At 40.1% G+C, this 27,236-nt stretch overlaps 1 protein-coding gene across 3 annotated transcripts in view; it reads right to left on the bottom strand.

The window, feature by feature from the left end:
- Positions 1–10,803: 10,803 nt before the first annotated feature.
- Positions 10,804–27,236, bottom strand: part of AMPD2 (adenosine monophosphate deaminase 2) — a 69,370-nt gene continuing 52,937 nt past the window's right edge. For all 3 annotated transcript variants that reach the window (XM_063451909.1, XM_063451901.1, XM_063451918.1), the window contains exons 6-18: positions 24,768–24,954; positions 24,480–24,621; positions 23,680–23,769; positions 23,260–23,389; positions 22,984–23,178; positions 20,759–20,890; positions 19,321–19,484; positions 16,316–16,442; positions 15,715–15,878; positions 14,067–14,187; positions 13,219–13,392; positions 12,976–13,086; positions 10,804–11,443 (exon numbers count right to left, since the gene is read on the bottom strand). In XM_063451909.1, coding sequence (XP_063307979.1) covers positions 11,183–11,443; positions 12,976–13,086; positions 13,219–13,392; positions 14,067–14,187; positions 15,715–15,878; positions 16,316–16,442; positions 19,321–19,484; positions 20,759–20,890; positions 22,984–23,178; positions 23,260–23,389; positions 23,680–23,769; positions 24,480–24,621; positions 24,768–24,954 — 1,998 coding nt within the window. In that variant the 3' untranslated portion in view covers positions 10,804–11,182. The remainder of the gene's footprint in view (positions 11,444–12,975; positions 13,087–13,218; positions 13,393–14,066; positions 14,188–15,714; positions 15,879–16,315; positions 16,443–19,320; positions 19,485–20,758; positions 20,891–22,983; positions 23,179–23,259; positions 23,390–23,679; positions 23,770–24,479; positions 24,622–24,767; positions 24,955–27,236) is intronic.

The raw sequence follows: 27,236 nt of genomic DNA, 5'->3' as shown, positions 1-27,236 counted from the left end.
TCCAGTGGAACGTGGAACTTTACAAATTTGGCCGTACACTGCGGTTGAAAGATTTTTTCAATAAAAATCGAAAGCCAGAGGATCAGAATGTGAAATCCAACCAACAACTGTTTAGGAAACCTAGCCAATTTGATCCTCCAACAAACCAACCCACGATCAGAACATTCTTATCCACGGTGAAGAATGAGACCTCGGATGCTCTGAAGAAACATAAACCACTATATTGGAATTTTACAAAGGAACAACATTCTTTGGTCCGCCGACTGGCGTCAGATCCAACAATTATCATCCGACCCGCAGATAAGGGCGGGGGTATAGTGGTACTCAATTACGCTCAATATGCGAGTGAGATCCATAAACAACTGGCAGTAGAAACAACTTACCAACTACTGGACAAAGATCCAACTAGTGATATTGCACAGAAAATTGAGGAAACACTCCAATTCGGATTAAGGGCGGGCTTTATTGGAACAGAGCTATTTGAATATCTACAGAAAACCCATCCCCGTACTCCTGTGCTATATACACTTCCAAAGATCCATAAAAATCCATCCAACCCACCAGGCAGACCAATTGTGTCCGCAGTAGACGGCATCTTGGAGCCCATAGCCAAGTACCTTGATCATCTTTTTAAACAACCTGTCACTGCGATCCCAACTTGTATTAAGGACACAAATAGTCTCATACAAAATCTGAGACAAATAGAAGAGTTTGATGGGCTATTCATTACTATGGACGTTAACAGTTTATATACTGTTATCCCGCACGAAGAGGGTATCGAGGCTATGAGGGAACTCTTGACCAGTTCTGCACACTACTGTGGACCCCCTATAGAGTTTACAATGGAATTGTTGTCATTGGCATTACGGAATAACTATTTTAGATTTGAGACCCAATGGTTCTTACAAGTCTCAGGCACTTCTATGGGGGCAGCGATGGCCCCCATGTATGCCAATACGTTCATGTTTGATTTTGAGCAGAAATATATTTTGACACAATACCAGAACCAAATAATACGATATTATCGATTCATCGATGATATTTTAATACTCTGGAATGGAACACATGAAGAAGCAGATACACTGATTGAATACATCAATAACTTACCGACACCGATTAAAGTGACCTCACATATTGATTCAAAAAATGTTCAATTTCTTGACATAGAACTTTCTGTCATTAATCGCAAACTTGAGTACAAATTATACACCAAACCCACGGACCGGAACACCATCCTGCATGCCGAAAGCTTTCACCCGCCACATTTAAAAAAATCATTACCGCTCTCCCAATTTATAAGAGTATATAGGAACAACTCTCAAGAAGAACAAAGGGAAGAACAATTGAAAATGATGTATGCTAAGTTTGTCAAGAGGGGATATAGACGTCCTGTATTGGAAAAGGCTTTATGCCAAGCAAAACAACAATACTTCAATAAGGAAAGGATCCCTTCAAAAGAAACAAATAATAGAGTGGTATTCCCCATGAAACTACACTCTGCCAGCCAGGAAATAACGGAGTCCATCAGCCGAAATTGGAATATGATACAACAAGATTCGACGCTTCCAAAAGAATTTACTTCCAAACCGATGTTTTGCTATAAGAGAAATCGGAACCTAAGGGATCTATTAGTGAAGACTGATCCCATCCATTGCTATAGTCCCTCACTAAGAGGGAAGACTAACAATGGATGCATTAGATGCCTAGGGTGTGTAACCTGTGGGCATATTATTCCATCCAAGACAATTTCTCACCCACATACGGGTAAATCATATAAGATTGCTCATAGGATACACTGTCGCACAGAATTTGTCATATATAAACTCACATGTCCTTGTGGACTGAGTTATATAGGAAAGACAGAGACAGCCCTGTGCGAGAGAATTAGAGGCCACAGGTCAAGTATCCGTCTTGCCTACCGTGATGGCAGATCGGACAAACCTGTGGCCAGACATTTCTTGGAAAAGCAACATCCACTTTCTGCTTTGCGATGTGTGGCGTTCGATCATATTCCATTGGCAGCAAGAGGGGGAAATCGAGGAAAGCTTCTCTTGCAGAGAGAAACCTACTGGATAGTGGAGTTGGACACTGTGGCCCCTAAAGGCCTAAATGAAAAATGTTCCTTTGTATCATTTTTATAATTTCACAATAAAGACCGTATGACTATAACCCTCGAATATATTGGAGATCGAGGAAATAGTTCTCTCACAGGGACCTCACTAGGGAAGATGATTCCCTGCTGAGAACCCGTGGAGAAACTGCCTCTGTAATTTTAAGCCAAAAATTGTTTTTATGATTTAGCTACAAATTCAGTTTATGCATTGATAATCGGTCAAAAAATGGCAACTTAACACTCACCAAAGGCTGTATATATAAATATTAGGGTATATAGGGGTTGTTTAAAAATATCCTTCTTTTTTTAAATTTTTTTTTTTTTTTATATTTTGTATATCACATTTTGAAGCTCTAGGGCACACTTTATAAGAGGGTGTGCATTTAACGATATATAACCCCTCCTGAATGATCAACACATTATAAGAATTTTTTCACTTTTATTTAGTATGTGGAAATACACTAAGCAATTCTCAGTAGGTTATAAAAATATATATATTTTGCACTATGTAATGGAGTATGCAATGATATTCGGAATGGAATTTGAAACACTATATGTTAGCAGGAGAGCTGCTCTTATTATGAGATTTTAGTGGCACAGTCTATAAATAGGGTTATGATTTCACGGTATGATTATGAGTTTAACTTGTTTTCACTTGTTTATTTATTGATTCACTTGGTATTTAGGTGCTATTAATTAATAAGAAGCTCCCCTTACCCTTTAACATAATATATATTTTTTAGCTCTGGTTATCTTCATCCGCTCCTGCTAACACGGCTAGAGCCGGTTGCCATAGCAACTGTCCGTTGCGTATGTAGTGGGTGGCGCCATTTATGAAAGGAGATCCTCTCCTACCGGAGGCTGTACACATAGTAGCAACCATTGCCGATTGTATCGGAGGTTGCTAGGATACTATGACGCCTCCTGGGTTGATTCATGGCCCCCCTCCATCATGTGATACGGAAGAGTGAATTGCTTTGACACATGCGCTGTTGTGCCGGGCACACGCCGTGCAGGATGAGCGATGAACTTCAGCTGATTTGGTGAGTGATTATTGGATGAGATGTCTTATTTAAGTTTGTTTTGTGCAATGTCTTATGCCTTGTGTGTCCTGATGAAAGCTCCGATCGGGAGCTGAAACGTTGACTGGTTCTACTAACAAATAAATTGAATGAATTTACTCCAAGAGTGCCGGTAATATTTCTTTTGATTTTTATACATTTGGGACATGGCACCTGGTTATACATATTGAGTAGGAGTGCAAGAGGTTCTGCTTTTGTTTTATATATATATATATATATATATAGTATCTCTACAGTTGTGGGTGTGTATGTGTACTTGTTTATTTATACATATGTAATTTACTTTGTCTTGCCCTGCATGCTAAAGCTAGTTGTTCCAAGCCCCACTCAACATTGTTGGCTTGTTAACTTAAATGTTTTTCACCTATCTGCTTATCTCTAAAGACTTTCTCTGTCATTTCTGCAACACCCCCCCCCCCCTTATTTTGATACCTACCAAAATGTCTTGCTTGACCAATCCTCACCTCCTCTGTGCATCTCCATTCCAGTTTTATTGCAGCCCTTTTTGACCCTATCATCTCTGTATTCCATAGTCTGAGTTAAACGTTCCCTGCTGGAAACCAACACAGTTCTCAGTTGCCCGCCCACCGCTCCCCTCACCACCCCCCTCACCACCCCAAGCTCTTTATTCCATTTATAGATAGAATCTCAAATACAATTTTAGATAATTAGAAATGACAGCTACCTGCATTCAGAACACTCCTACACTCCCTTAACCCATTACACTCAGTCCTCGTTCTCCTTACTTCTACCCACTCTGCTTTCTCAATGTACTCATCTCAGCAATGCTCTGTCTTCTCTTTTCCTTTTCTACCCTCACCCTCACTATCAAAATATCTCCTTACACCCACTTCCCTCAACAACACAATCACATCCACATTAATCCATCTCTGCTACACTCCCCCATTCTCTCATCTCATGCCCTGCACTCATTTCTCTATTCTTCTCTCCTACTCCCACCCAATCTCATCCTAGACCCGCCCATATAAAACCCATTCATGCCTCCTGTCACTATCTCCCCTCCTACTTATAGCAGCTGGTGACGTCTCCCAACCCAGGGCCTTTCACCTCGTCTCCTCACACTAAAACAACTAGAAACCACACAAACCTCAACCTAATACCCTGCAGTTTATCCTCCTCTACCAACATTCACTGTGTACTCTGGAACGCCCGTTCCATCTGTAGCAATATTAAATCAACAGCCATACACCGCAATCTCTTCTTCTCTAATTCCCTCACACAATTAGCACTCACTGAGACCTGGCTGGTCCTCTCTGATACCGCTACTCCAGCTTCTTTATGTTCCTTTCGGTGGACTACAATTCTCCCACACTCCCAGACTCAACTCAGACTAAAGACGGTTGTAAGCATCCTTCTCTCCCCTCAATGTACATTCCAACCTATCCTCCCTGCCCCTGCCCTATCCTTTACTTAATTTCAAGTTCACACTGTCCACATATTTAAGTTTACTCCTTTAAGAATTTCCATCATCTATCCACCCGCCCCCCTGGTCATCCTAGGCTATTAATTTAACACTTTCTTCCTGGCTACCCCACTTTTTCTCCTCTAGCACTCCTTCCCTCATACTTGGAGACTTTAACATCCCAATCAACAACCTCAACTGCGGTCATGATCTTGAGCAGGTCAGATAGGAGACTTATGCCAGGGTCTACTTCAGGTACTTTATTAGTGATTTTAGACATATTATGAAACTTGATGGAAAACAGAATTTAGGCAATATGCCACAAAATAGGATACTTGCCACAGAACAGGTTACTTGCAAATAATAAAGAATGTCTGTAATTTCCAGGTAGGGTTGTAACAAAGGCGGGTTGGTATCAAAGGCAGGCTGGTAACAGTGGAAGGCTGGTTACAGAGGCAGGCTGGTTTGAAGTGTACGTAAGGGTGGAGCAGGTTTGAAGGTAAGTCTGGAGCAGATTGGTGTGGAGCAGGTTTGAAGGAAAGTGTGAAGCAGGTTCACAGGAGCCAGGATATGAAGTGTTTTAGGTAAATCACCAACTTCAATGTTAAGGCCATGAGGTTAGTTGGGTGTAGTCTTCTGTAGCTGAAGTAATCAAAGATAAGCAGGTGAGTATTCAGAACTAGAGGCAAGTGAGGCCCCTAGTGGTAGAAATTAATCAGAGCAGGAACTTGTTTTAAAGGAACAAAAATAAAAGGGAGATAAAACATAGGTGTCAGACTGCCCTGATGCCTTCCGTCTGCTCTCTGTAACCTCTTCCTTCGGCCTCACACAGTGGTCTACTTCAGAAACTCATACAGCAGGAAACACTTTTGACCTCATCTTCACCAATCTCTGTACCACCTCTAATCTCTCCACTGTTCCATTTCCTTCATCTGACCACCATCTGCTGAACTTTGACATCGGCATATCCCATACACAAATCTCACCACCCTCAACTCTCCAATCTCGCAGAAACCTCCACAGCCTAGATCTCCAGCATTTCTCCATCAAACTCCAAACTCTCCTTTTACCCATCTCAAATCCCACTTGCCCTAACTCTGCAACCTCACTCTACAACTGCACTTTCTCCTCTCAACTAGACATCATGGCACCTCCTACATTTAAACGCAGCAAGCGTTCCCAATTACAACCCTGGCACAACAACTTGACCCGATATCTCCAAAAATGTTCCAGAACTTCTGAACGCTGTTGGAGAAAGTCTCACTCTGTACCTGACTTCATCCACTATAAATTTATGCTGCACTCCTACACTCTGGCTCTTTCCTCTGCAAAAATAAATTACTTCAACACCCTCATAAGCACGCTGTCCCGCCAACCCAAATGCTTATTTCACACTTAATGCTCTCCTTCTCCTTGTTGCTCCCTCTCCTCCTACTACCCTTTCCGCCTCAAACTTTGCGACTAAGTTCACTGAGAAGATTTCTACAATCAGGGAAAAGATCTCTAATCTCTCTCCCTCCCCTTCCAATACATCACCCAGGCCCACTCATTCCACTGTTCTATGCTCATTCGCCCCTACTACAACGGAAGAGGTTTCCGATTTGCGCCGGTCCTCCTGCCCCACCACCTGCTCCCTCGATCCTATTCCCTCATATCTCATCCGCACTCTCTCTCCCTCTCTTGCTCTTCCTCTCACTAAAGTTTTTATATCTCCCTTTCCTCCAGCACATTTCCTTCACCCTGCAAGCATGCAACCACAACGGCAATTTTGAAACAGCCCAACCTCGACCCCAACTCCACATACAACTACTGCCCTATATTACTACTGCCGTTTGCCTCCAAGATCGTTGAGAGAGTTGTGTATGCGAGATTGACAGACTTCCTCGAATCCAACTCTCTGCTTGACCCGCTTCAGTCTGGATTCTGCTCTCGTCACTCTGTTGAAACAGCTGTGACCAAAGTATCGAACGATTTATTCGCTGCTAAATATCGCGTCCATTACTCTATCCTAATTCTCCTTGATCTTTCTGTTGCCTTTGACACTGTTGATCATCAACAGCTTCTTCTCATTCTCCATAATCTCGGTCTTCGAGATACTGCTCTCTCCTGGTGCTCCTCCTACCTCTCCCAGCGTTTTTTCAGTGTTTCTTTCTCTGGCTCTGCCTCTTCTCCCCAACCTCTCTCTGTTGGTGTCCCTCAAGGTTCAGTCCTTGGTCCCCTACTGTTCTCCATCTATACTGCCTCCCTTGGTAAACTCATCAGTTCCTTTGGCTTCCATTATCATTAATATGCAGATGACATGCAAATCTACCTGTCTTCTCCTGATCTCTCTCTGCCCATCTTGACTCGTGTCTTTGATTGCCTCTCTGCGATTTCTAATTGGATGGCTGCTCACTTCCTTAAACTTAACCTGTCCAAAACAGAACTTCTGGTGTTTCCTCTCTCATGTGTTGCTACTCCCGTGTCTGTCTCCCTCCAAGTTAACGGCACCACCATCACCTCTATCTCGCAGGCTTGCTGCCTAGGTATTCTCTTTGACTCCGACCTCTCCTTCACCCCTCATGTCTAGTCGATCGTCAAATCCTGCCGCTTCCATCTCAAAAACATAGCTCGCATCCGCCCCTATTTAACACCAGACACGGCTAAGGTGCTGGTCCATGCCGTTGTTCTTTCTCGACTTGACTACTGCAATCCCCTTCTCAGTGATCTTACGTGTTCCCAGATTGCAGCGTTGCAAACTATTATGAAATCGGCGGCAATGCTCGTTTTCCTGTCTGCCCGCACCTCCCACGCCTCCCCCCTCTGTCAGTCCCTACATTTGCTCCAGTTAGATATAGGGTTCACTTTAAGATTCTGGTGCTTGCTTACAAGTCCCTACATAATGCTGCTCCAACCTACCTACCCTCCCTAATACACAAGTATGTCCCATCGACGCCCCTGCGCTCTGCCAAAGACCTACGTCTATCCTCTGTCCGTACTCCCACATCTGATGCACGCCTCCAAGACTTCTCCGAGGCTGCACCTTTTCGGTGGAACTCCCTTCCCATCTCCGTTAGACTTTCAAACAGTCTCCACTTCTTCAAAAAATCTTTGAAAACACACTTCAGGAAAGCATATCTTTTAATCTGTTAGCAGATTTTTATTCCCTTCATGCTAGAGGGAGTGGGTTATAGTGACACAAAGGCTATAAGTAGGGGTAATAAAATAGGTTGCTAGAAAAGTATTCACTGGGAACTTAGTACTGGGGGGCCATGACTCCTCCTGCAACTGTCAAAAATAACCTAAGTTACCAGTGAATACTTTTCTAGCAATCTATTTTATTACCCCAACTTATAGCCTTTGTGCCACTATACTCCACTCCCTCTAGCATGTAAGCTCATTGAGCAGGGCCCTCAACCCCTCTGTTCCTGTGCGTCCATTTGTCTGGTTACAATTACGTGTCTGTTAGTCCACCCATTGTACAGCACTATGGAATTTTGCTGGCGCTATATAAATAATAATAATAATAATAATAATAATAATATGGCACTAAATCCGTTTGACTTCCCTGAACCAGCTCAACATGCTGAAGGGATTGCAGAATTTACCGTGAAATAAAGGAGAGATTTATTGAAGTGTTGCTGAATAATTTGTGCCTTTTAGGGAATTTTTCCTGGCATTTTGATCAATAACACAACTGTTACTATAAATAATTTCAGAATATACAGAAAAATAAAGAGACAGTGCTTTCAAAACTACTTTTAAAACATTGTAATAAATTGAGGATAAAAAAAACGCAGAACATGTCATAATAAGCAAATCATCTGCATCTATAACTCATTATTACAAGGCTCAATAAGCTGGATCCAAGGTTTTATTGAAATATATTTATTGTCATGCACATCAGTGATCTGGCATGTCACATGTAGCAGCACTTCTGAAAGAGGATACTCAAGGGAATTGGATAAAGACAAAGCCAGTTAAACAAAGACAGTGACAGCATGCAAAATTATGAAACTAAATATATCTACATCTGCATGGTATCACAAAACATGTGCCTACCAGAATGTTAGCTTCAGTACAGTGCCAATGGCAGCCCCCAATTTTTAAACACAGGTCATTCTTTTTTTTTTTACACAAATACTGACTATAGACCTAAAGAAAACAGGAAATCAAATTGCAAACAAGTAAACCAAAACCACAGCAAACAAAACACGTAGAAACTAGAGATATTTGTACCATTTTACCATAACCCATCTATCCATATAGTAGTCTCCATTCTTGCACACCCTGTGTACCAATGAGTCCTAACAATTAATTATTTAACAATAGTCCATATGATTCATTGTCTATACCATCACATTTTAGTCAGTATCCACACTCCTTTTATATTTGTGTCTGAATTAAACAGAAACCTTGTTTTGAAAATTAGCCTGATCTGCTTATGTATATAGGTTAAGTTTACCAGAATCCGTCCGAATGTGATGGGCTCAGTAAATGAACTATCAGTCTGCAGGACAGGGTGATGGTTCACAGACACGTACTGGCATGTATTTCATTCCAAAACATTCCCCTGATGGTTGGCATTGCTATACAACCCATATTGCACCTTATTCATGCAAGTATGTCTGATTAGGATACCTTTGCCTTTGAATGGAGGGCAGCAAGTGACTACAAGGCATTTCACTGACTACAAGGCATTTCACTAAATTGGGTAATATGTTCATTCTATCTACATGCAGTGCGGTGACATCACAGGTTTTAAGGTTGCAGTGACAATCCTACCCTAGATCAGGGTGACATCTCAGTACTGATGCCACATCACTCCTCCTAAAGGAACATCTTCATGAAAGAACACTGATATATTATATAAAATCATCAACTACAGTGATTTAGATAAAAATGGTGATTGTTTCTGTGAACAACTGTGGCATGGTGTACTGTTCGTAACAGCCATATACTTACTTCTCCCTTTACTGATCTACTGCCTTTCCTTGAAGATACACAGAATTCTATATAGAACAGCACAGATGTTCACAAGGAGCAATGGGGACTGTCATATTCACACAGTGACATCCATCTCTGCTAGAACACTCAAGTAAATGCAACATAGAAAGTAGCCTTTTTAGAGTGTCTTATGATCCTGTAGGTATCGTGATACCTGAGGAAGCCATGGTGAGTTGTTTACCATAACACATTAAACATTGCTAATAGTGAGGCGATAACTTTTTACCATTCCACATGAAACATTGCTTATAGTGACGCCATCAAATGTTACCATTTCACATTAAAAATTGCTAACAATGAGGTGATAAATTCTTACCATTCCACGATGTTAACAGTGAGGTGAAAAAATCTTACCATTCCCCATGAAACATTGCTGATACTGAGGTGATAACATCTTACCATTTCACATAAAAAATTGCTAACAATGAGGTGATAAATTCTTACCATTCCACATTGCTGATTGTGAGGTGATAAAATCTTATCATTCCAAATTAAACATTGCTAATAGAAAGGTGATAAAATCTTACCATTCCCCATGAAACATTGCTGATAGTGAGGTGATAAAATCTTACCATTCCACATGAAACATTGCTGATAGTGAGGTGATAAAATCTTACCATTCCACATGAAACATTGCTTTTAGTGAGGTGATGAAATCTTACCATTCCACATGAAACATTGCTGATAGTGAGGTGATAAAATCTTACCATTCCACATTAAACATTGCTTTTAGTGAGGTGATGAAATCTTACCATTCCACATGAAACATTGCTGATAGTGAGGTGATAAAATCTTACCATTCCACATTAAACATTGCTTTTAGTGAGGTGATAAAATCTTACCATTCCACATGAAACATTGCTGATAGTGAGGTGATAAAATCTTACCATTCCACATTAAACATTGCTGATAGTGAGGTGATAAAATCTTACCATTCCACATGAAACATTGCTTTTAGTGAGGTGATAAAATCTTACCATTCCACATTAAACATTGCTGATAGTGAGGTGATAAAATCTTACCATTCCACATGAAACATTGCTGATAGTGAGGTGATAAAATCTTACCATTCCACATGAAACACTGCTGATAGTGAGGTGATAAAATCCCTTTAACCCCTTAAGGACCAAACTTCTGGAATAAAAGGGAATCATGACATGAGGGTTAAAGGTTCCTTGCTAATTCCTCTCTTCCTTTCTGTCACATTTATATTATCCAACATTTAATATTGAATGATTGTGTTGTCATCAAGAATTTTCCTGTTGCTACAATAATGTAATGATGTCTCCAGTTTTAAGTAACCCCCTTTCATTTTTTATGTGGTCACCTCACACCCTTTTACCACAGAACTACAATTTCTCTTGTCCAGTATTAGTGTATCTGTTTTCTTGGATTAGGACTTTCTTTTATATCCCAAACTTTTGATTTTGTTTTGTTTTACCTAAAATGCCCGTCCACATTTAAAGTCTTTACCCTAGTTATGCTACCCCCTTCTCAGAGTTTCTTGCTTTCCAACAGTGCTCAGGGTCACCTCCTTCTCCTACACCTTCCATCCCTCTTCCACCACTCTTTCTATGATCAGGGTCTGCTCTTCTCATTCTCCAAAGTAGAGGTCTCCTCTTTTGTAATGTTTCCACGTGATCCTCCACCCATGCACAGGATCTCTTCAGGGATGGGCTCCAGTTCATCGCTCTGCAGGGCCTGGGTGATGAGCATCAGTTCTTCACACAAAGTTTCATATCGAAAGCCAACTCGTATGTCAGGGACATTGGTTCTGCGGATGTCATTTCCTTCCGGACCTTCACATAGGTAATTTGGACCCAACCAGTAACTTTTTACCTACACAGATGAAAGTGGCTAGTTAGGCATTTTACATAAATGAATGAGGTGGAAACCAATTAGTATTTAGCTACAAACTGTTAAAAAGGGACACTATAGGCACCAATTCAACTTTAGCTTAGTTAAGCGGTTTCAGTGTATAAATCATGTCCATGCATGCTCACTGCTAATTCCCTGCAAATTAGGAATGAAATCCCTTTATTTATACAGCCATAGTCACACCTCCCTTGCAGAGCCTTCCTAAACACTTCCTGTAAAGAATCATCTAAAGTTTAAACTTCTTTTATTGTGTATTCTGTTTAATTTAGATTGTCTTATATCTGCAGAAGCCTCCTGTGTGTGATTAAAGTTAAATTTACAGAGCAGTAGATAAAAACTTGTAAAGCAAGTTAATATCTAATTAAAAATTAAACCAGTTTTTTTCATGCAGACTGTGAGTCAAGGGAGGTGTGGCTAGGGCTGCATAAACAGAAACAAAAGTGATTTAACTTGTAAATGGCAGAGAATCGAGGGGTGAGACTGCAGGGGCATGATTTATATGCGAAAACTGCTTCACTAAGCTAAAGTTGATTTGGTGCCTATAGTGTCCCTTTAATGTTAATGAAAGTGTCTTTTATGGCATAAATTGGTAATCTGACAGAAACATGGAATGAAATAACACATTTTCTTATTTCCTATCCTAATAATCTCAATTATTCTTGAACTGTTCTACAGTGTGTATCATTTCAGCTCCAAGACAATTCCAGGTACCCATGTTTTCATAAACGTTTTGACGACAACCCAGGTGAAAGCTTCCAGAACCTACAATACAATGGCTGGTAGACAGACATTTTACCAGAGTGAAATATTCTGGTACATACATAAATGCCAAAATGCAGCACCAGGATTTCTTAATATCATTACTCTGGTGTTGTGCCAGTATGCCCTAACCATCCACAAGCAATTTAAAAAACTTTCAGAGTGTCACCAGGGATTAGAGCTACAGACAATCCTGTAACAATGAGTTGAATGTCAAGTGATTTAATTAAATGGGAAGAAGGGGATGTATCAAATTACACTCTTCTGTTTCAATACACTGTCTGTTTTCATGATTTTTTTAACCCTCTTTTGTAACACTGTTACCTTATTTGAATCTGGGAGTGAATTTCACATCTTAGGCGAAAGTAATCAAACTGTAAGAAATGTCAGTCAGTTATGCTTTCAGTTTGACTATTTTGGCCTGGCTTTTTAAATTCACTTTGAATTCCTGACAATTCAAAGTTTAGTGGATAACTCTGCCTGTGGTTTGTGTGTGAAAAAACAGAAATTAAAACCATTCTCAAATAAGAAATGCCAGCGCAGAACCTTAATCATGATGAAATAAGATTATCTAGTAAACCCCCCCCTTACATATACTGTATCTCTGGGTTATCGGCAAGATGATTTCCTGGGAGATTGGGATTATACAATGGTGAGATCTGATGAAGTTTGTTTCCAGACCAGTTTGAGTGCAAGGTGTTGTGTCATGTCGGCAATTAGTGTCTGAACGTTACCTTGTGTGGGAAACCACTCATTAAAACGCTGTTCCTTGCGAGTTCACACATGTCACATGAGCTCAACTTCCAGACTTGGGTAGCAATGCTGTATTCTTCCATCAACGGCTCCTGCAGAAGACAATGCAGTTTACCTACAGAGCTTTATATTGACACAGGATTTTCCAAACTACAGATAAAGCATGCATTCTGTTTTCCCTACTCCAAACTGTAAATCATTGGAGAAACCTCTGCTTAAGGCACCTTTGTGAAGTGAAATTGCAGCGGATCATCTGTTGATAGGGACACAATGAGACCTCGAGACAGGAAATCTGGCAGTGGATTCCGGTGATAACTAAGGAACAGACTATTGTTACTAAGTGGAGACATAGCAATGCCAATCTGTGCCAGGTAGTATAGGTACTGTAACACCGGAGCCTGTAAAAAAAACACAGAAAGAAATACATGAGACTCTGTGGTGTTCTGTAAAAACAAGATTGACAGTAGGGCTAAAGTCAGTAGAAAGAAAATGTAAGATTCTAACTAAGCCTGGCATGTCTGTGTGGATAAAAATAAAGATGTTTCAAACACAGATACAGGCATTGATATTTACTTAAGTGAGAAGTGTCAAGAATTCAAAGTGTATTAAAAATGAGTTTTAAATTCAAGGCCATATTAGCTGAATTTGAAACATTCTATAGATCAGCTGTGGTTCCAGTTCAGCTACTTTGGCCTTCAAAGGACACTCTACTAAACTAAAATAATAATAGTACAAATAGTATAAAGGGCATCAGTAGAATGGGGGATTTACTACAGACATTTGTGAGGATACAGTGACGTATTTAGAATTTGAATGAGACTAGGCTTCCAAATACAGTAAAAATATAGCCTGTTAAGCAATAGGAATATAATATCAGGAGGAATAGACTGATCAGTGTGTAATGTCACAGAGGAGAAAGGAAGCATTGGAATGTGCTTCTAAAAAATATATATATTTGCAAGACTAAAGATATCTAGGTATCATTTTGCAGTGCCAGGGACATTCAGCGTGGATCTTAGTATGTTAGTATGCTCTTTGATAGTCTATGGGTTAACAGTGGGGACAGTGTCACCTTGCGTAGCAGGAGTCCGTGGGAGATATTCTGTGACAGCATGAATCCAGTAACCAAGTGATGAACAGGCCCTGCTTCGCCACAATGTGGGCGCAATACAAAAGTGTGAAATCCACGCTGCCTGTGAATATGAGAATATGACAAAAGAAGGGTAAACCAGCTGAAGTAAATGCATGAGTTTACTCTAAAACCAGCATACACTTTCTATTTACATTTTCTTACTTCTTTTTTTATATACTAGATAATTATTTTTGCGGTATATAAACATTGCTAGGAACATTTAGTAATCAGTAAACTCCTGAAGTGAGTACAATAAATATATAGAAGGTTAAACTGCTGTCTGTTTGTTTATTCGTACATATGAAGATATTCTGCAAGGTCTAAATTTGTAGCAGCAAATTCAGATTGGTATGTAATCAATAAGCGATACACTTGAAGCAGCTGTTTTTTAAATACTGTTGTTTTAATAACTCTGAAATGGTGTTGTACTAGTAAAAGTGCCATGTCTTTACAGCAAATGATAATGCTAAGGTTAAGATTAGGGTAGAGGTTTTAGTATAAGAGGAGGCTTTAGGTTAAGCAGAATTTAGACTTATTGAAATATAGCTCTTATCATTAACAGCCAAGTTTTCATACATATTTTACCTGGAAACTCTCACACACACAGAAATATTTCCTATTCAAACTAATTTATTATATGCTACAAAAATAGATAGACAGTAAGTGCCCTGTCTTGGCATCATACTTGATTCTGGCCTCACCTTTGAGCCTCACATCCAGTATGTTGCCAAATCCTGTAGATTCCATCTTAAAAACATAGCCTGTGTCTACTCCTTTCTTACGCAAGATGCTACCAAGGAGCTTGTCCATGCTCTAGTAATTTCCCGCATTAATTCTTGTAACCCTCTCCTAATTGGTCTTCCCAAAAGCCGTATTGCCCCTCTACAGTCTGTAATGAATGCTGCCGTCAGACTGATTTTCCTGTCTAGTCGGTCCTCTCACACCTCACCCCTCTGCCAGTCCTTACATTGGCTTCCTGTATACTACAGGAGTCAATTCAAAGTGCTAACCCATACCTATAAAGCACTGAACAATTCTAGCCCCGCTTTTATCTCATCACAGATCCATAGGCATGCTCCTTCTCGGTCTCTCCGCTCTGCCCGTGACCTTCTCCTGTCTGCTGCTCGCACTCGTACGGGCAACTCACGCTTGCAGGACTTCTCGCGGGCGGCTCTCTTCCTATGGAATAGCCTGCCTACCGCCATCAGAAGTGCCTTAAAACCCATCTCTTTAGGAAAGCTTATGGCCTCCCAGAGTAACCTCTACCTCACATACCTGTCTCTTGCTCTCTCGTAAAGGGCAGCACTTGACTCTTTCCTCCAGCTCTGCTTCACTCCCACCTTATTTGATTGCTATTTCCTGTCCTAATGTGTTTTATATCCCACCTCCTATAGACTGTAAGCTCGTTTGAGCAGGGTCCTCTTCAACCTATCGTTCCTGTAAGTTTTCTTGTAATTGTACTATTTATAGTTAAATCCCCCCTCTCATAATATTGTAAAGCGCTACGAAATCTGTTTGGGCTATATAAATGGCAATAATAATAATCATAATAATAGATAGATAGATATTAGCATAGATAAATGCATACCTTCGTAGATGGTTGAGCACAGTCATGTTGGCATACATATAGTATAGGTAATATGAATACGGGGGGTTATCCTCTTCCTTCCAGTTCTCAGGCAGTGGACTTTCCATATTGAAGATATGTTGTTCTGGCTTTGATTCATCATCTACACTATCAAACCCATCCACCTGGTGGCGACAGAGGAATATTTTACCAGCCTTCCAGCTGAAGTGGTAGAGGTTAACACAGTAAAGGAGTTTAAGCATGCGTGGGATAGGCATAAGGCTATCCTAACTATAAGGCCAATTACTAATGAAAGTATTTAGAAAACTGGGCAGACTAGATGGGCCGAATGGTTCTTATCTGCCGTCACATTCTATGTTTCTATACACACAAAACACAACAAAGTGATTCCAAAAATCTAATCACTTTTATCTTACTTTACTATCATTATTATAAACAAGATGAATTAACTCATTATCAAACGTGGACCAGGCTGAGTAACTGATTGAGGAGGCGCTAGGCACAACAATTAGACTTGTATTTGCCTTTTTGATCCAGGGGTGGATTAAATATAGATAGCTAAAACAAGCAAATTAATTCAGGATTGCATTTCAGTACTCACATGTTCCAGAAAGAGGTGCAATTCAGGATGACTTGCTGGGTTCACAGTTGCTTCAAACAGAGGAAGGAAAATATTTTGTAGTATTTCCTGAAAATGATTGATTTGCTTCTTGCAACGAAACACATCACTGATGAAGACAAAAACAGCAGAGGAACAAAAATATTGCTATTAGATGCTAATCTATCCGATTGCAGAAACCCCATTAAATTTAAAGCACTGAACAGTTAACTATAGAACCCTGCTGAAAGATACAATGTTCTTACTTAAAATAAACGATAGAGCAGCTCACGCAGGAAACTGGTGCATCATGGTCAGAGCAGCCAAATCCACAACATACAAAGGGCTCATTTTCAATCTTGCCAGTCACAAGCTGCTGTTGCTACTTAACAACGTCAGTTAACAGTATTTAATAGTGGCTGCTATTTACTGACAGGTTTCCAACCTTCTTGCTACTTTTTATTTGCTGACCGACAATAATTTCTGCTTACAAAGATTCCAACCACTCGCTGACTAGCCACTTGGTGTGCCGGTAAAACATAGGGAACACATGATGTGTAAGTTGTCACCATAGTAATTACAACGGTAAATGATTACCATGATGGTAAAAAAAAGGTTCATCTATATATATGAGAAAATGTCTACTGAAACCGCTAAAGCCACAGAAAAGTTTAGAGATGTATGGGAAGTTTGGGATAGGTGGTACAGGGGAGGGAAATATCGGGGAAAATAAGGGGAACTAAAAGAGGGATTGGAGCAAGATAGGGACTTTTGTAAACTGTTATGAAAAAACACATGGAAAAACGTTAAATATGAATCTCCGTGGTTGTCTGAAAGTTTGTTTGTGTAAATACATTTGTTGAGTTGAATTGCATGGTACCACATACCTTACTGAAGGAAATAATAGACCACTATGGTGAAACAATAGTGAAATGTTAACGTGTGCATTAAAACAGATGTAAACACTGTGATACTTTACTGTGCTAATGTAAAACTCAAACCTACTGCCTTTTTTATAATCAGATAGGTTTATTCTGTGAAACAACTATGTACTGGATTCATAACCTTGAAAACCTTCAATGAAAACTAAATATAAAAAAAAAAAAAAAGGTTCACAATGAGAATGTGCACTTCACTCTTTGATTAGTCTAAGAAGGAGATAGCGACAGTGTATGTAATGTATTGAACTGTGATATTGAGCTACGCCAGATATATAGCTACGGAGCTTTTGAGATGCAATGGGGACTGTTCATTTAAATGACACATGCAATTTGCTTATAGAAAGACTCATTTAATTTCTTTACACCAAATGTCTGTCATTTTCATTTATTTTACTGCTCTTTAATACAGTTTAATATGGTTTGATATGTGCTATAGAGTTTCAATGCAATGCCATATAACTAACACATATTTAGTTATAGGATATAGTGGGATTTAGCTGTTGTAAACTTTTTTCCATTAGGCCTAAGGCCAGGGTACATTTTTTAATATAAATGGCAGCTCGTAATGAATCGACACAGGGTTGAAAACCAGTGGCTAGTGGCTCCCATAGAGAATATTGGTAGACATTGACCACTACTTATTGACTGATTTTCAACAATGGTAGTCAGTAAGCGACTGATGCTGTTTAAGAAATTATGCCGTTACTAGCCGCTACTTTCTCTTTTTTTTTTTTTTTTTGTGCAAACGCAAGTGTTTATTAAGGTCTGTTTTCATACATAGTCGCCTCATCATTAAAGAGATGTCACACGATGAACACAAATAAGTCAGAGCGAAGTCCGCTGTACATTCAATAACAGCTTATACAAATAGTGTTGATTTAAACTTACAGGTACAAATAACTTTGAGGGATTAGAACTTTCATATATATGACTGTTGCTTGAGCATTAGTATAAAGGCATAACTCGCGGTGTGTTTACTGCCGTCAGCAGTCTGTTTGAACTACATGCCCTTGTGAACATTACATTTTTACGAAATAGTACAAAAATATTACAGAACAAAAACAAATAATTACATAAATCAATTTCAACTGAAATGACAAAAACTCTCTCTCGCTGATTCCTACAAGGAGTTTCTCCATCTTTCTCTGGCGTTTATTATGTACCTTGTAAATAAAGAATTATTATTTTTTTCTCTTTCCTTTCTCTCTGTGCGTGTGATGAGTCTTGGTGGTGGAGTATATATTTACCTTAGTTTTAAGTCTGGCCCTTTAATAAAGGGAGCTGCTACTTTCTAACAATGTTGCATTTTTAGCAAGCAACGGCTGGCTGGAAAAGAGTAGCACCCACACTGTAAAGAACCCCAAAGTACATAATAACTGTCCACACAAGAAATATATGGCTAGATAACATGATATACCTAGGGTACTGTGGTGACATTCTGTCATCAAACTAATAGGGTGACCAGTGGTCATGTGACCAAGCTCATGTATGCCTTTATTACAGGGGGATAGGCTTTACCCATTTATATGGTAATTAGGTAATCCAATACATTTACAAGTCAGGAAATAAATAACCACTTCCCCCTATCTCCGTTCTTCCCTGTTCCTTCTTGGCTGTGCTACTGAGCAGACATGGGCTAATTTTTATCATGGTGAACTGTGAGTGTGATCTGATGACTTCATAAGGTTTAGTTGTTATTGTTAGCTAGTTCATTTGTGGTTGTTGTTGGTATAGTTAGTTAGATTGTGTGTCATTATTTGTATGTTGTTGTTGTTTTGTCTCCGAATAAATATTTGTTAAAGTAGACAGGCCAGCGTTAATATGTGTATGCGCACATCATTTATAGAGTTTGCGAATACAACACATGTATAACGGCAATGTTTTTTCAGCTTGATAAGGGCTTCAGTCAGGATCGAAGTTTGCTACTCTTATATTTTCTATGTGCCCATTTGTTACTCACACTGATAGTCTGTTTAGACAGCAGAATAAAGGGAGGACAAAGATAGCATTTATCTGTATTGTTAATATAATGTTAGAAAATAAATACTATTCCACAGAAATACTCACTAGAGTCTGGGAATCTGCACAAGCCATCGCACATTGTTAGAATGCACTTTGTGGTTGACTGCCCAACAAGCCAATGCATCCCACTCATTCCGAGACCGCCCATAGATGGAGAGACGCAGTTCGGCGTTCTGATACTTGCTTTCTTCCAGATCAGCCATCACTTCCTGCACAAGGCAAAAATCATTGGTAACCAGGTCAATAGGGATGGACATACAACCCCTTATATGGCAAACTAAACAAGGGCTAATAGAGAAAAGGTTTTGATTTTTGGAACATAGGGCATAAACTTATTAAGATACATACTCTATTCTCATTTCTAACCTGTAAGATGATTCAGTAGAACAGATCTGCCTTAGAACATTTAAAACATGAATAGTGCCGGGCAAGCACTCATTTTTTTTCATTTACTGTATATTTAAAAGCAGCGTTAAATGTTAAAGGGGAGGGCTCAGAGAAAGTTGTGGGAGTCCTTTTTCGATGACTTATATTATTTGTTTCAAGCTCTATAACAGATAAACGTCTTTCATTCACTTTTGAAAACATTGCGTTGGTATGTAAAGGAATGTAAATCTTTAGGGTACAAATTTACAATTTAGGGTTCATTCATTAACCTCCCTGGCGGTAATCCCGAGCATGGCGCGGGGTTAATTTTCAGATCCAAAAGCGGTAACTCCGAGCCATGCTCGTGATTGCACTGTAGTATCACTTACCTTTTCCCTACGAGCCCCTGGCTTAAAAAAATACATACAATACATTGTAAAAACAATTTACCACTTTAACAATAAAAAATACGGACATAATCAGATCGCCAGGGAGGTTAAACTCCAAATGGAAGCAAATGGGAAAATAAAAGCCAAAATTAATATTCTGGAAAATAAAAATCAATTTCAGCTACCGGCACAGCTTGACTGTTTTAGCTTAAATGTTGCCATTGGATTTCAGCTGGCTACAATCCAAGCTAGTTTGGTGAGTAAAAAAAAAAAAAAAAAGTGAAGCTAAGGTGCACTTTATTAACATTATTTGCTAAACAACACGCACATAGGAGCATGCAAACAAAAAGGAAATATCTGAAAGATATTTTTGAACAATATGCAATTCTTGCATTGTATTCTTGCAATGTAGTACTGGCAGTCTCTCTCTTAGGCTTTCATTCAACAAGCAGTAAAAGTAATTGGTATAGTGGTTCTAAAAATAATGGGGTGAACACAACTTTGGCTCTGCCAATCTCTGCATGTCTCCCATCTGGCCTTGTTGACTTCAATTTTAGCTGTGAAAGTTCCAACAGGACTTTCAACTCTGTAAACAGAAAGGTACTGCAATTTTATTTCCAGTACTGCAACAGCTGTTACTTCCAATCACATTGAAATTAAAGGTCCAAAAATGCAATTGGATGTTAATTCCCCTGTATAAGACAATTCTGAGTAGTGGCAGATGTCACCTTAATGATATGAGCGAAGTATTTCCCAGACACTTTATTATCCGTCTTGATGAAGATTTCTCTTAGGACAGATTCTCCTATTGGATTGTATTTGGCATTGAACTTGTCAAATCGATGGAATGTGTTTCTGTCCTACAAAGGGCCAAACATAAAAATGTACGGAAATATTAGTGTTTATGAATATTAATTATATCTCACAAACCAACAGCATGCATGGGAATGTTACATATGGGGATGTTTCCTATCTAACTATCCTCAATAATGCAAAAGAATGTACCATCAAGGTCCTTCTGCTCTGCCGAAAAGCTATGTCTTTCTTCTGTTCGCATCTCTGACTCTCACCTCACCTTTAACACTTCAGTAGGGCTGCACCATTCCTATATAATTCCCTTCCTTGCTACATTAGACACTCAAAGTCTCCATTCCTTCAAAAACTCACTTATTCAAGAAGGCATTTAATTTAACTATTTAACAGCTCTCCCTCCCCACACGTCCCTTATCTCCAGCAATTGTTACCTTAATAAACTAAGCCTCAGTGTAAACCTCAAGCAACATACTTTTCTATTACATCTTACCCTTCTTTACCTCTTGTGCTGTTTTACCCACTCTCCTAATAATGTAAGCTAATTTGAGCATGGCCATTTGTTAGCATTTCTTCATAACTAAAATCTTCCATTCCACTTATTCATTTTGTAGCCCACCTCTGCACTTTTTCTAGTGCCATAATATCCTTCTTTAGAACAAGTGCCCATAATTGCACTGCACATTAAAGGTGTGGTCTTACCATTGATTTATAAAGAGGAAAAAATATATATACTTTACCGGCCTTAGCAACTGCTGATTGACTAGTTTGTTGTCTGTAACTATTTCTAAATCCTTCTCATGTGTCGTTTTTCCTAATTTACTAACACTAACTTTAACTAAGTTTCCTGTGCATTCTTCACCCCAAAGGGCATAGCTTTACATTTAAAGCGTGTTAAAAGCATGCTAGAGCCTGTGGCAGTCTCCCTACACATTTCATGTAAAGAGAGCTCTAATGTTTAAACTTCCTGTCTTGCATAGTTTGTTTAATTTAGAATTTCATAGCTCCTGCTGTGTTAAAAGCCTGCTAGAGCATGTAGGAGCTTCACCTAGAGCAGGAGATACACACTTCTAAAGTGAACACATTGTGCTGATTGAAAATTTTTAAAAACATTTTCATGTTGGCTCTGTGAGTCACATGCAGAGGAGGTGTGATTTGGGCTGCATAAACAGAAACAAAAGTGATTTAACTCCTAAATGGCAGAGAATTGAATAGTGATACTGCAGAGGCATGCAATATACACCAAAACTGCTCAATTGAGCTAAAGTTGGTGCTTAGAGTATCCCTTTAAGGTAGTTTGACATGATCTATAATGTTGACATGATTTATAAAACCATGCTGATTTCTGCTAATGAATTCCCAATAAATTCCTGATTATTATCCCTTAATAACCCTTTTAAATACTTTCCCAGTCACAGAAGGTAAGTTCACAGGTCTGTAATTGCCAGGCAGAGTTATTGAACCCTTTTTGAATATAGGGACCACATCTGCCTTTTCCAATGTCAAATTTCCTCTACCACTGCACTTTTCTTTATTGATACAAATCAAGTTTCCCACAGGCCACCAACTAATGACAAACACAATCCTACGCAGTGTTCCAGCTAAGTTAAAGGATCACTATAGTGCCAGGAAAACAAACTCGTTTTCCTGGTACTATAGTGTTAATAGGTTCCCCCCACCCTCAGGGTCCCACTCCCACCGGGCTCTAGGAGGAGGAAGGGGATAATCACTTACCTGTCTTCCAGCACTGGGGACTCTTCTCCTCCTTCCAACGTCATTGTCTGAATGCGCACGCATTCAGTCACTCCATAAGAAAGCATTTATGAATGCTTTCCTATGGGCACTGGCGTCTTCTCACTGTGATTAACCCTAATGTAAATATAGCAGTTTCTCTGAAACTGCTATGTTTACAGCAGGCAGGGTTAAACCTAGATGGACCTGGCACCCAGACCACTTCATTAAGCTGAAGTGGTCTGGGTGCCTATAGTGGTCCTTTAAGTCGGTTCAGAAGTGAAAGGTTTTGTCATTAAGCCAACATAAGAAACGGTGCTCAGTGAAACTTTAGAAAACATATTTCATGAGGAATTCTCACTGCACTGGGGTTCTATGCTGAGTGAACTCTTTCCCAAGTCCCCTAACTTACTGCATGCATGTCCAAAGTATCCACACTGAGGTCGTATGCACTTAGGTTCATGCTCTGGAACACCTGCCGCAATGTCTGTTCCTTGCCCCCTTCCACATGCACAATCTCCTCGCTATTCTTCTTCATGGCTCGCTTAATGAAGCGCAGCAGATGCTTCTGGTTCATGCAGGATGCTGCATGTATGTGAGTATCCACCTAAAGCAGAGAGGTCTGAGGTAAAAAGACGGTACACTGGTAATCAGGCCACAAGTATAAGTAAACAGGCTTATTATGTACCTTGCGAATATTGTAGAAGTCTCTGTGAGGCACTTTCTTCTGAGCTGCCAGCTCCTTCATCTCATTGAGGAGAACATGCATCTGGTAGCGAGAGCTCAGGTACTGCAGCCGGCGGTAGCAGAACGACTTACTACATGAGAGTTAATGTGGGCAATGAAAAAGATCAAAAGGGCAACACAGAAGGTGTAAAAACAAAATGGATATGAAATAATGGGGGAAAAGTTGGACATGGCACAAGCAGACGAGAGAATAAATGACAGGGAGCGGAGACATGAAGAAAGGCAATTGTCATAATTATACAGAAAAATACAAATAGAATATGATTAATTGCACTACTCCCTAACTTAAACTAACTCAGTCCGTTCTTCAACATGATTTCCTCCCCAAATTAAGTCACAGTTCCCATCACATGCTACTCACATGGGACCATTTATTATCAGAGCCATCAGTACGTTCATATCAGCCACAAACTCCTGGAGGTCTGGATATGGAAGATCCATTTCAGTGCTCCTGTTGAGAGATATAGTGCAATGAAACAGTGAAATAGAACAAAACAAGACATTAACTCACATGCACCGATATGAAGAGGTGACATGGGATGACAATTCCATATATTCCCTGTCTGTGCTGAATATAACATGTTCAATTTATTTTTGAGGTTGAGTTGAGACTGAGCTGTACTATATCAGCCGAGGCCACAGTGCCAAATGACACAAATAGCAATACAGGTGCCCATGAAGGTCTGCTGTGATAAAAATATTCTGAAAATCTGTCAAATCAATTTGATCTTTTTTTAAGGGAACACTCCAAGTTCCCCGGAGGTACCCCATTTAGTAAAACCTCTCCCAGCCTCCATTACTAGTGCCAGAGAACCAGAAGCTTCCAAGCACAAGCCTCCATTAGCTCTCCTGAGCTAAACTTTGCAGTGGAGTGGCACCTGAAACACCACATGAGAGTTGTAGTGGTTATGGTGCTTGGGGTTTTCTTTCAATAACTTGCATAATGGACAGGATAAGTGACCCTAATTAGCATGTGTGAATTATTTCTGTGCACTAGTCTCTTCATGGTGATCTATAAGAATGCTTGTCACATAATACGCATGATCAATGTCTTTTAGTCAATAAGACTAAAATGACAATTTTTTCACTATAACAAACTTTCAGTCCCAGACATCTGAGATGTCGGATGCCAGACACAAATGCTGTACATTGGATGCTCACACATCAGTGATGTCACGCTTTGTGTACACGTGAACTACACCATCAACCATCTTCAGCCCAAAGCCCAAGTCGTGCGGCATTTTGCTGGGGTCGCAAACTTTATAGGGGTGATGCTCTGAGAAAGGTGGGTGTACAGGGGCATCTGTGGAGAGACACAGAGTGAGTGCTAGAAACAATTCTATTAATGAAAGCCCAGTTTTATTTCTTTAATATAAATCATAACATATATAAAGCAATTGCTGCACATCCATAGAGAGACAGCTCAATACACTTCAGTGTTTGACTTACTTTCAGCAACTGGGGTGTCATCATTCTCCTCCTCTAGGGGGCTGTCTGGAGTCCTTTCGCTAAGTTCCTTTAGGTGCTGTGCAGTGGTACGGCAGAAACTCTGCATAGACTGATTCATGTACTTCTGGCGGATAAATAAAGCTCTTACCACACTCTTAGCAGCATCCAAAAGATCTGTAAATGGTACCTGCAAAAGTAGAAGGAACAGGGGCATAGAGTGGTCAGATTGTGAATTGTAGTGAGAAATAAAAGAAACACTGGATTGGGGAAAGCTGTACAGATCTGTTACAGATTGGATTGCAACAGTGCTTTAAAAAGTCAAATATTACACTGGATTTACGGAGACTGTACATAGGTTGGAGCTGACCCGATTTTTAGTATTATGTAGGTAATGCATTAAAATAAATAAAACTAGGTTATCAGGATCACTGAACATTTCATATCCCCTTTTACACAGTGTGTTTCATTTACAAATGTATTATCTCCTGCACTGCTAATTGCCCGAAAGAGCCTACAGCAGCCTCCCCTGTGTATTAAAATTCAATTAAAAAAGAGATAAGAACTTCTGAGGTAAACTAAAATCTGATTGAAAGTGAAACATTTTTTATGGCAGCTGTGTGAGTCACAGCCAGGGGAGTCTTGCCTAGGGCTGCTTAAAACAAAAAGTGATTTAACTCATAAATGGCACATAACTGAGCAGAGGGGCTGTCAATGCAAGATATATATTCCAAAACTGCTCCATTAAACTAAAGTTGTTTTGGTGCTTTGGGTGTCGCTTTAACTCTGTTGTAACTCTGAACACTTCTATTTAATAGAAAGTTATCAAACCTTTTTTCAGTTATTGTCTGACTCCATTAAATCAACTAGACTTGGCAGTGCATTTCATATCCCAACTTCTCTGTATGTAGGGAACCATTTCCCATGCTAGGGTGGGTCCTCACCAACTATAAAGTTCTATGACTGCTAAAAATTCCAAGAATGTTCCTAACCGACATGGCCAACATACGCGTTTGATATGAGCTCCTCACACAGCCTGCAAAGTTCACAGCTACAAAACAAGGTGACATCCCCTAAACTCACCCAAACAGGTACCGACCTGCCACTAACTGCTGTGGTGCCCTCTGAAAAAAGTTGGTAGCCATATGCGCTGGTCCGCGGTCATACTCAGTTCCCACGGAGGGAGGAAATGGCCGATCCTCCAGCCTGGGACTGTGGGTGTACAACAGCTATCCTCCCGCCTGGACCGTGGGGGATATCCCGGTCCCCACTAGGGGCGAAGCAAACACGCACCTGCAGCAGTGCTGAGATTGCCACGCTGTAGCAGCACACTCTGATAAAGTCAAAATGGCCGGCACAGCTGAGAAGCAGACTGCAATGAACTGGCAAACACGTTCCAGACAGCCTTTGATGAGCTATGTACACCTTTCTGGTCTTGCATCGAATCCAGAGCAGCACTGCAACGACTGCCCGCAACACCAAGCATACAATCCAACCCTATAACAGGACCTGCAGCTGAGCCGGGGATTGGAAAGACGCAAAACTCACACCAACCAGTAACCCCTGCTGCGCAAATGGGCTCCACTGTTGTCTGGGCGGCACGTGCTTCTTCTGAGCTCCACGCATACACCCAGGGGGACAGTCGGGTTCCGGGAGAACCCTGGGCCCACGATCCTGATAATGAGATCAATGGACATGTGGCAAGGTCTCCTATCAAGGCCTCAGGCAGAAGACGCGTGGTACGCTGGCGACACAAGTCCAAGAGCTGCAGGAGGTAGAGTGTAAGGCTACACACCGACATGGCACTAGCAAACGTTCTGGTAGAGCTCTGCGAGCCCACTGCTATGATTGGGGCGGGTGGGGCACTCCCCCTCCCCGCTACCTAATGGACTGGTTTCCCAAAGCGACAGCTCCTTCTCACCTTCATTTTACATGCAGACTGGCTGCGAGGCCCACTACCCATGGCATTTGTTTACTCTACGGGCCAGACCTAGAGGTATACACTGCTCAAATGTACATGTTTTGTTTAGCAAAGGCTGCACGGGCCACTAGCAGAATATAGCAGGCCAGTTTATGTGCTGTAACCTGCGGGTGCCTTTTAACATATATTTCTGCAACTAGTGGTAACCTTCACAGATCTAAATCGTCTGATTACAGACATACCTAATTAACGTGTAGCCAAGACCGTTTCTTCTTTCATGTTTAAACTTCATAACTGTTCATAGTCTTCAAGCATTAGCTTAGCGTGTTTATATTCTACTTAATTAATAAAAAATTAGGCAGTCATATCTGGGAGTATGTAAAAAAATGCAGTGATATCCCTATCTTGTGTATATCTCGTTAAACTCCTTTTCTTTATTCTGTACCAATCAAATCAAATGCCTTAATAAAAGAAAGATTGACAAAAAATTCCAAGAATTATCTTGGGACTTTAAATATATTTGTATATAGTAATCATATGACGTTTAATAA

Source organism: Pelobates fuscus, chromosome 1, assembly GCF_036172605.1.
Source record: "Pelobates fuscus isolate aPelFus1 chromosome 1, aPelFus1.pri, whole genome shotgun sequence".
NCBI classification, from domain to species: domain Eukaryota; kingdom Metazoa; phylum Chordata; class Amphibia; order Anura; family Pelobatidae; genus Pelobates; species Pelobates fuscus.
Note: the sequence above shows the minus strand (reverse complement) of the source record. Positions and strands in the feature narration are given on the sequence as shown.